Source organism: Octopus bimaculoides, chromosome 29, assembly GCF_046866305.1.
Source record: "Octopus bimaculoides isolate indiv1 chromosome 29, ASM4686630v1, whole genome shotgun sequence".
NCBI lineage: Eukaryota > Metazoa > Mollusca > Cephalopoda > Octopoda > Octopodidae > Octopus > Octopus bimaculoides.
Genome location: NC_142956.1, coordinates 15,534,982 through 15,546,217, shown reverse-complemented (window position 1 = coordinate 15,546,217; position 11,236 = coordinate 15,534,982). Strand labels below are relative to the sequence as shown.

The 11,236-nt window shown below is 42.0% G+C and overlaps 1 protein-coding gene across 1 annotated transcript in view; it reads right to left on the bottom strand.

Annotated features, from left to right (window-relative positions):
• Positions 1-219: 219 nt before the first annotated feature.
• Positions 220-11,236, bottom strand: part of LOC106878970 (COP9 signalosome complex subunit 4) — a 26,576-nt gene continuing 15,559 nt past the window's right edge. Inside the window, exons 7-11 of the mRNA XM_089345693.1 lie at positions 10,632-10,716; positions 8,450-8,535; positions 6,786-6,901; positions 4,689-4,773; positions 220-2,467 (exon numbers count right to left, since the gene is read on the bottom strand). Coding sequence (XP_089201819.1) covers positions 2,352-2,467; positions 4,689-4,773; positions 6,786-6,901; positions 8,450-8,535; positions 10,632-10,716 — 488 coding nt within the window. The 3' untranslated portion in view covers positions 220-2,351. The remainder of the gene's footprint in view (positions 2,468-4,688; positions 4,774-6,785; positions 6,902-8,449; positions 8,536-10,631; positions 10,717-11,236) is intronic.

The window sequence follows — 11,236 nt, the reverse complement described above, 5'->3', positions numbered from 1 at the left end:
TTGTCAAGATTTAAAATTTAAAAGATAGTGTATGGTTAATTCAAAACAATGTGAATAAATAAGAACCACATTTGACAGAGTAATCAGAACATTGAAAGGATTGAACAATGAGAATGCACCGAGAAACAGAGAGGGGGGTAGGAGGAGGAAGAGAGAGGAATGTAGAGAAAGGATAGAGGAAAAGAATACAGAAGAGAGAGAGAGAAAGAAAAAAAACTGTCAAGGTTTATTTATAATTTATTCAGAAAACAGATCAAAATTTGTCCACAGAAGCAAACATTGTCCTGTCTTTCTGTCATTCAGTCGGTCTGTCTGTCTGTCGTATAGACACACAGACAGACCAATGACAACAGAAATAAAACAACAACAACAAAAAAATACATGAAATGCTTTGTTTCCTTTTTGTTTTTTTAAATTAATTTAATATGATGAAAAGTCAATATTATTACATTTCTTTACTGCCCACAAGGGGCAATAATAATAATAATAATAATCCTTTCTACTATAGGCACAAGGCCTGACATTTTTTTGGGGGGGGGGAGGGGAGGGGGCTAGTCGACTACATCGACCCCAGTCCTCAACTGGTACTTATTTTGTTGATTTCTTCCCCCAGGCAAAGTCGACCTCGGCGGAATTTGAACTCAGAATGTGCAAGACAGACAAAATATCGCTCACCGCCTTAATAATAAAAATGATAATTTTAATCCTCTAGACCCTTGCCCCACCCCACCCACCCTCCCAGCCCTGTTTTCTCCATCTGACTTCCCCCCCATCCCCTTCTCTTCCTACCCCCCACCCTCCACCAAGGCCATCATCCCCACATAAATTGGTTGATATTTTGATATAAGCCAATTTTGCAACATCTGGTGGTGAATGGGGGTGGGGGGTGTTGGGGAAGAGAGTGACACCTGGTGATGTGTTGATTGTAGTGTTGGCGGTGGTGTTGGTGGTGGTGATGGTGTTGATTGTGCTGGTGACATGACTGTAGTTGTTGTTGGTTGTATTGGTGGTGGTGACGTGGTGGTAGTGCTACTGTTTATTGGTACTGGTGGTAGTAGTGGTGGTGGTAGCACTACCGTTATTGATGGTGGTGGTGGTTGTAGTGTTGGTGGTGGTTGTAGTGTGGGTGGTGGTTGCAGTGTGGGTGGTGGTTGTAGTGTTGGTGGTGGTTGTAGTGTGGGTGGTGGTTGCAGTGTGGGTGGTGGTTGTAGTGTGGGTGGTGGTTGTAGTGTTGGTGGTGGTTGTAGTGTGGGTGGTGGTTGTAGTGTTGGTGGTGGTTGTAGTGTGGGTGGTGGTTGTAGTGTGGGTGGTGGTTGTAGTGTGGGTGGTGGTTGTAGTGTTGGTGGTGGTTGCAGTGTGGGTGGTGGTTGTAGTGTTGGTGGTGGTTGTAGTGTGGGTGGTGGTTGTAGTGTGGGTGGTGGTTGTAGTGTTGGTGGTGGTTGCAGTGTGGGTGGTGGTTGTAGTGTTGGTGGTGGTTGCAGTGTGGGTGGTGGTTGTAGTGTTGGTGGTGGTTGTAGTGTGGGTGGTGGTTGTAGTGTTGGTGGTGGTTGTAGTGTTGGTGGTGGTTGTAGTGTGGGTGGTGGTTGTAGTGTGGGTGGTGGTTGTAGTGTGGGTGGTGGTTGTAGTGTGGGTGGTGGTTGCAGTGTGGGTGGTGGTTGTAGTGTTGGTGGTGGTTGTAGTGTTGGTGGTGGTTGTAGTGTGGGTGGTGGTTGTCGTGTTGGTGGTGGTTGCAGTGTGGGTGGTGGTTGTAGTGTTGGTGGTGGGTGTAGTGTGGGTGGTGGTTGTAGTGTTGGTGGTGGTTGTATTAGTGGTAGCACTACTGTTATTGGTGGTGGTGGTGGTGGTTGTATTGGTGGTAGCACTACTGTTGTTGGTTGTATTGGTGGTGGTGATGTGGTGGTAGTGCTCCTGTTGTTGGCAGTGGTGGTAGTACTACTGTTATTGGTGGTGGTGGTTGTAGTGTTGGTGGTAGTGGTGTTTATAGTATTGGTGACTAAGGTGCTACAACACTATAGCACAAGCTATCACCAGACCAATCCACCCATCCAGTTGTACTTACAACGCTACCCAGCCCCAAGGTACCTTTATGCTTTCAATAATCCACCCTCTTTACTATCCAGTTATACACACAACACAGCTACCCTCAATCCACCCCCAATGTACCCCACTTCCACAGCCATTTGTACCTTCGCCACCAACTCACTTTTCCCCCTTACCATACCCTCACCAGTCTACCCCCTACACATTTATTTCACCAATCATACACACAACACTCTGCCCCCACCCCCATCACCACCACACTCTTTTCAAGCCACCCCACCCCCCTCTGCCAATCTACCCAGGTGGTCGCTTCACATGTACTTCATCATCCAGTTGGGTTCCTTCTCCGATATACGTTCAATAATAAGGTTCACCTGGACGCAAAGACTCTGGATTTGCTTGTCCCAGTTCGGTAGGGCTTCATGGGCTGAAAGAGAAAGATAAAGGGGTCAGAGAGGGATCAAATACATGTACATACATACATACATACATATCAATCGAACATGTACAACTTTGTAATTCCTATTAGCAAATGAAACATGTGTAATGGTGAATAACCGATTATAGCAGCAACTCCATCAATTCCTAGGGATATCTGAGGAAGGAATTTTATTCTGAAATGTCATCAGATTCTGGATGGTTAAATTGGATGGTTAAAATGGATGGTTAAAATGGATGGTTAAAATGGATGGTTAAAATGGATGGTTAAATGGATGGTTAAAATGGGTGGTTAAAATGGATGGTTAAAATGGATGGCTAAAATGGATGGTTAAATCACAACAGGTATATAGCCTATTGTTTGTATTATAGTGCATTGTTGTACCATTCAAAACATTTTATTCTTTAAAAAACAATACACAATGCTTGAAGTCAACTACAATACTCTCCTCTTCCAATTTCCTGTTTTGTCATACAGTAACTTTACAAATATTTCTATAATTCTCGATTTTAATATATATTTTACTAACATACAGCAACAACTGAGACTACATATACTGGAAAAAGCATCTCTTTTACTTGTTTCAGTCATTTGACTGCAGCCATGCTGGAGCACCACCTTTTAGTCGAGGGCCAGTCAGGCAGTACTGGCAACGGTCACGCTCAAATGGTGTTTTTTACGTGCCACCTGCACAGGAGCTAGTCCAGCGGCACTGGCAATGACCTCGCTCGAATGTTTTTTCACATGCCACCGCCACAAGTGACAGTAAGGCAATGCTGGTAACGATCACGCTCAAATGGTGCTATTTACGGGCCACCGGAACAGAAGCCGGACAGCTGCTCTGGCAATGGTCACGCTCGGACGGTGCTCTTAGCGCTCCACTGGCACGGATCTAAAAATCAATAACTAGCAAATAGATATTTGCTATTTATTGATTGTGTAATTTATTGATTTTTAGATTCGGGTTTTTGTGGTATATTTGCTTTTCTAGATGTCTTGAATGACATTTTTCATTGTTGAATTTGTTAATAGAGGGTTTTTTCTAAATTATATATATATATATATATATATGTATTGGACACTAAACTCTGCTTGCGGAGACCTGTTGGGGCAAGTGAAATCGAAGACAAACCAAATTCGATGACTGGCACCCATGCCAACCTTCCTTCATTGGACACTAAACTCTGCTTCCGAAGACCTGTTGGGGCAAGTGAAATCGAAATCGTGATTGAACCAAATTCGATGACTGGCATCCGTGCCAGTGGAGCGCTAAGAGCACCATCCGAGCGTGACTACATTACCTTATGTCACCTTACTCTCTTTAAAATATAGTAGGACATGATTTGATAGAGACTTGGCTGCTATTTCTAAACAGTAAAGCAAGCATAAAGATTCTCCTGTAGGCTCTGACACTCATATAACTGTGCCCCACCATTTTAAAAGCTAATGTGACATATCTAATACACATAATTTCAAGAGCAACAGACAGTTTCATACTTTCAGATACATTAAATTGACAGGACCAAGATATTTGGCTGCACTAAAGAAGACCCATTCTCTACAGCAAAAGTGTTAAGGCCACCCCTGATGAAGAGGATTGACCTGCAAAAGCCCTGTGCTGAGTACCGAGTATAAAGCACTTGTGCCCGAACCACATAAAAGTGCTTGTGCTGGTGTCATGTTAAAAGCATCCGGCACACACTGTAAAGTGGTTGGCATTAGGGAGGACATCCAGCTGTAGAAACCGAGCCAAAATCAGACTGGGACCAGGTACAGCTCTCCTGCATGCCAGCTCTGGTCAAACCATCCAACCCATGCAAACATGGAAAAACAGACATCAACAGATGATGAGGATGATGATGATGATGATGATGATGATATGACATGTCATGTATCTCCAGTGTATCCTCACTTTCACAGCCATAACAGAATGAACTGAGCCTGAAAGATTGCTTGGAAATACATGGCAGGTCATATAAACCTGCCAATCTAATGTATCATAAAGCATGAAACTATTTGCAACTCTAAGCTATTTCTGAACAGTAAAGCAAGTGGAGAGATTCTCCTCTAGGCTTTGACCTTCATATAATTATGTGTTTTATGAGGCAGGTTTGGCTGCTATATTTGAAAGGGAGGGAGGGAATCTTTTATGTTTTTACAAACTCAGATTAACCAATCAACACAAGATCAATACGAGATCAATACTTACTTTCAAAATGTACAATCGATGCTATCTGGTCAACTGATCCAGACATACGTCCTTCTGTTATCATCTGGGAAGCTATTTTCTCAGCCTGGAATGACAAAGAAACACAGTAACTATGGCAACACAAATAACAACAACAGTTTTATTAGGTGCGCAGACATGGCTGTGTGGTAAGAAGTTTGCTTCCTAACCATACAGTTTTCAGGTTCAGTCCCACTGAGTGACAACTCGGGCAAGTGTCTTCAACTGTAGCCTCGAGCCAACCAATGGATATGGTAAGAAGGAAACGAAAGCAGCCCCAAGTTTCAGTCTGATTTGGCATGGTCTCTAAGGCTGGATGCCCTTCCTAACACCAATATGTATGTGTGTGTGTGTGTGTGTATCTCTGCACATCATCATCATCATCATCTTTTAACGTCCGCTTTCCATGATAGCATGGGTTGGACGATTTGACTGAGGACTGGTGAAACCGGATGGCAACACCAGGCTCCAATCTAATTTGGCAGAGTTTCTACAGCTGGATGCCCTTCCTAACGCCAACCACTCAGAGAGTGTAGTGGGTGCTTTTACGTGTCACCCGCACGAAAACGGCCACGCTCGAAATGGTGTCTTTTATGTGCCACCCGCACAAGCCAGTCCAGGGGCACTGGCAACGATCTCGCTCGAAAATCCTACGGGAGCCAGTCAGGCGGGTACTGGCAACGGCCACGCTCAAAATGGTGCATCTCATGTGCCACCCGCACAAGAGCCCATATATATATAAATCTTTAGTTAAATATATTCAATGAGAATATTATATACTGAATTTATATTGAGTGCTCTATTGTATCAAAGTATTAATACTATTTATGTATTTAACATGAGCGATTGTATATATATTTTATATAATATATTATTATTAATATCAGGAAATCAATATTAGAAAATTCATCAGAAAGATATATGTAGGCTTAAGAGTGGCTATGTGGTAAGTAGCTTGCTTACCAACCACATGGCTCCGGGTTCAGTCCCACTGCGTGGCACCTTGGGCAAGTGTCTTCTACTATAGCCTCGGGCCGACCAAAGCCTTGTGAGTGGATTTGGTAGACGGAAACTGAAAGAAGCCCGTCATATATATGTATATATATATATGTGTGTGTATATGTTTGTTCCCCCAACATCGCTTGACAACCGATGCTGGTGTGTTTGTGTCACTTAGCGGTTCGGCAAAAGAGACCGATAGAATAAGTACTAGGTTTACAAAGAATAAGTCCTGGGGTCGATTTGCTCGTCTAAAGGTGGTGCTCCAGCATGGCCACAGTCAAATGACTGAAACAAGTAAAAGAGTAAAAGAGAGAGTATGTGTAGAGTAATTGTAGTATTAAAACTATATTTAATGTAAATATGTAGCGGTCATAGGATCGCAGTTTCGATTCCCAGACCGGGCGTTGTGAGTGTTTATTGAGCGAAAACACCTAAAGCTCCACGAGGCTCCGGCAGGGGATGGTGGCGAACCCTGCTGTACTCTTTCACCACAACTTTCTCTCCCTCTTACTTCCCATTTCTGTTGTGCCTGTAATTCAAAGGGTCAGCCTTGTCACACTGTGTCACGCTGAATATCTCCGAGAACTACATTAAGGGTACACGTGTCTGTGGAGTGCTCAGCCACTTGCATGTTAGGAAGGGCATCCAGCTGTAGAAACTCTGCCAAATTAGACTGGAGCCTGGTGTTGCCATCCGGTTTCACCAGTCCTCAGTCAAATCGTCCAACCCATGCTAGCATGGAAAGCGGACGTTAAACGATGATGATGATGATGATGATAAATATATAATATAATAATAATAAATATATCAGTTTAAAAATTTTGAATTAGGCTTTAAATTATCTTACGATCGTTTCACAAAAGCATTGAAGGGTCTCCAGCTGTAGAAACCTTGCCAAATCAGATCAGAATCTGGTACAGGTTTACCAGTTTTCAGTCAAACCATCCAACCTATGCCAGCATGGAGAGTAGATGTTAAATGATGATGATGATGAGGATGAATTATTTTGGATGAGTAAACAATGCTTAATCGGAGAGCGAGAGAAGTGAGTAGCTGAGACAGAAACACAAAATTTACCTTCAGTGGTTCAATCTCCAGCAAGGCCCCTAGCTCTGTGAATGATATGTTGTTGTATAGCTTACTGGCTGACAGCAGGTTGTGTTCTATGACAGCACGGTCGAGGATCGTGGAGCCTGACAATAAGAGAAGGGATTAATTATTATACATACATATATTATATATGCACACACACATATATATATATATATATATATATATATATATATATATATATATATATATATATAGATAGCTAAATAGATATATAAGCACACTCACACATTCATATATACACCCCACCTCTATAATACATTAAAAGTTAGTTTGAATCTTGCTTGCTTACTTGCAATGTTACCCAGCCAAATTGATGCATAATGGAAAAATACTATAAATTAAGTTTACCCTGAAATGTTAATACAAATGGAACAAAACAAGTTTCGCAGTAGTTATTGCAATAATTGGCTGCTATTTCTAGCATGCCCTGCTACCACGTAACAGCTATTTGCGATAGAGGACCCAAAATACCTGTTATGTGGTAGCAGAGCATGCAAGAAATAGCAGCCAAATCTTTCCTTTTCTGGGGAAAGGAGCCGTTTACGCATGATTTCAATGTCATATTCGATGAAAGCATGTGAAATAATCTGGAAAAGAAAAACCCATTAAACAAAACTCCATTGCTAGGAAACTCAGAGTTTCCCAGTGACGCGAAGGGTCACGAGTAGTCTAGTATAGATATATACACATGCTTTCACATTCATATATATATATATATATATATATACAACAGCCTCCTCTCTCCATGGGAAAGGCAAAGGCTGATACAGCTTGGCACCAGTGATGTCGCAAATCATTTCTATAGCTGAGTGAACTGGAGCAACGTGAAACAAAGTGTCTTGCTCAAGAACACAACACACAGCCTGGTCTGGGAATCAAACTCACTGCCTCATGACTGTGAGCCCGATGCACTCAGACAACCCAAACATCATTGATCTCTACCTCTTCTTTCAACCTAATCTATACCAAAGCATAAACATCTCTGCATGTATTGGGTCATCAAATCACTGGCCAGTCTGGAGTCACAGTTGAACACATATGCCCAAGGTTCCACACATATACATACTATACATATGCACACACAATAGAACAGTCACCAAAATACTACCACCATTTCCACAAATACCACTGCTCTCACACTACTACTACTACTACTTCTACTAGTTGGCACTCCGTCGTTTACGACGTCGAGGGTTCCAGTTGATCCGATCAACGGAACAGCCTGCTCATGAAATTAACGTGCAAGTGGCTGAGCACTCCACAGACACGTGTACCTTTAACGTAGTTCTCGGGGATATTCAGCGTGACACAGAGTGTGACAAGGCTGACCCTTTGAATTACAGGCACAACAGAAACAGGAAGTAAGAGTGAGAGAAAGCTGTGGTGGAAGAGTACAGCAGGGTTCGCCACCATCCCCTGCTGGAGCCTCGTGGAGCTTTTAGGTGTTTTCGCTCAATAAACACTCACAACGCCCGGTCTGGGAATCAAAACCGCGAGTCCGCTGCCCTAACCACTGGGCCATTGCGCCTCCACACTACTACTACTACTACTACTACTATATCATCACTACATACACAGATCACTACTCCCACCACCACCACCAATACCACTAGTAATCAGAAACTCACCATCAGCAGTTATCGCTTTCTGGTGTTGTTGCAGCATTTCAGAAAACTCTTGGAGGTCATTGCTTCGGATGATACGGTCCAAGTACCTAAGGAAGAGAAAAGTATTAGGGGGTCAGTGAATAGGAAGGGCAGGGGGAGAGAGATGGATGGATAGATAGATAGACAGACAGATTGATAAATAGATGGACAGACAGATTGATAAATAAATAGACAGATTGATAAATAAATAGACAGATTGATAAATAAATAGACAGACAGATAGATAAATGGACAGACAGATAAATAGTTGGACAGACGGCTAGATAGACAGACATATGGACTGATAGATAAATAGATGGACAGACAGACGTATTGATAGATAAATAGACAGACAGATAGATGGATGGAGAGACAGACAGATTGATAAATAGATGGAGAGACAGATAGACAGATGGAGAGACAGACAGATAGATGCACAGACAGACAGATTGATAAACAGATGGAGACAGTCAGACAGACCGATAAATAGATGGATGGAGAGGCAGATAGATATATAGATGGACAGACAGACGAACAGACAGACAGACATACTGACAAATAGACAGACACCAGGAAGTAATTTAGAGGGTAGGAGGAAAGAGTATGGAAATGATCTGTTTTTTAAGGTTACAAGAAGACACCCACTATAGGAGAGTAAGTAAAACAGTTGTTTTTCCTAGATATTGATGTGTTGGGGGCCAATAAAGAGGAGAGAAACTTTTTAAAGTGATCTAAATTAAAACCTTCCATCAAAAAACTTTCATGCTAGGTTAAGTCCCAAACACCATCTCAATGGCAAATATACTTTAACTAAATTCAACATTACTTTCAAAATTAATTGAAACAAAAGCATTATACTTCAAGACATATATGGTAACAAAAGGGTTAAAGTGATCTAAATTAAAGCCTTCCATCAAAAACCTTTCATGCTAGGTTAAGTCCCAAACACCATCTCAATGGCAAATATACTTTAACTAAATTCAACATTACTTTCAAAATTAATTGAAACAAAAGCATTATACTTCAATACATATATGGTAACAAAAGGGTTAAAGTGATCTAAATTAAAGCCTTCCACCAAAATTTCATGTTAATTTATGTTCTATACACTAGCGTGATAATGACAAAGTTATTCTTCAATGTTCACAAAAATAATTGAAACAGAGCGTGTGTTAGACAATAGAAATATGGTAACAAAAGAATTAAATTCTCTATGTAATATAGACTATACTCTGATTGTGTTAGAGAACATGGATAGCAGAGAGATTCCCTGAGTCCTGTCTATATAGACTTTCAGGAGATGTGAGTGAGTCTCGTATGACCAAGTAGGTTGATAGCTTCTTTAACCTTTTTGATATCAACCTGTCTGAACCTGTTTCAAGTTCTATGATAGAAATTTCCTTATGCATACCTTTCCTTCTTCATTGGACATGAAACTCGGCTTGCAAAGACCTGTTGGAGGCAAGCGAAAGCGAAATCGTGATGGCACCTGTGCCCAGCGTCGCCTTTCTGACACTTGTAAAGACTTTCGAGCGAGATCGTTGCCAGTGCCGCTGGACTGGCTCCTGTCCAGGTGGCACATAAAATACACCATTTTGAGCGTGGCCGTTGCCAGTACCACCTGACTGGCCTCTGTGCCGGTGGCATGTAACAGCACCCACTACACTCTTGGAGTGGTTGGCGTTAGGAAGGGCATCCAGCTGTAGAAACTCTGCCAAATCAGATTGGAGCCTGGTGTAGCCATCTGGTTCACCAGTCCTCAGTCAAATCGTCCAACCCATGCTAGCATGGAAAGCGGACGTTAAACGATGATGATGATGATGATCAAAATTGAAACTTTGTTGTGTCTAGGGAGAGTTATTATGCCAATATAATTAACACACGCTGGTTCAATCCCACTCATTTATTAAAAATCCAAATTCTCATAAAAGAATCTTGTAAACCAAATTACAAAAACCAGATTAAAATCTTCCATCAAAACTTTTATGTCCCAGCATGGCCACAGTCAAATGACTGAAAAAAAAGCGAAAGAATAAAGTCTGCATTATACAACAGAAATACGGTAACAAAAGGGTTAAATTGCCTATGTCTTACTGGGACCATATTGTGTGTGTTTGTGGAGAGGGGGGGGGGGCAAAGAAACAAAAATAGTAACAACACTCACATTTTCTCCAGTATGTTATAGGCAGGTAACCGTTGACAACGCTCATCTTTAAACAATGTGGCCAGCATGCGTGACCTCTGTTGACCTGTAACGGGCGACAATAAAAAAAAAAAAAAAAAAAAAAATTTAAACATAGATATTTCATTTGGGAAGAACATATTATAAATTATTTTCATACATCTCTTTCTATGGTTGACTGAAATATGTTTATGGTTGGGTGGCTAGATAGGTCTGGTCGGAGCGCAGTGAAGGAAGTAGGGGGTAGAAATATAGAGAAAACTGCACGGGTATGTTTGTATGTATGTGTGTGTGTGAGGAGGCGCAATGGCCCAGTGGTTTAGGGCAGCGGACTCGTGGTCATAGGATCGCAGTTTCGATTCCCAGACCGGGCGTTGTGAGTGTTTATTGAGCGAAAACACCTAAAAGCTCCACGAGGCTCCGGCAGGGGATGGTGCCGAACCCTGCTGTACTCTTCCACCACAACTTTCTCTCACTCTTACTTCCTGTTTCTGTTGTACCTGTAATTCAAAGGGTCAGCCTTGTCACACTGTGTCACGCTGAATATCTCCGAGAACTACATTAAGGGTACACGTGTCTGTGGAGTG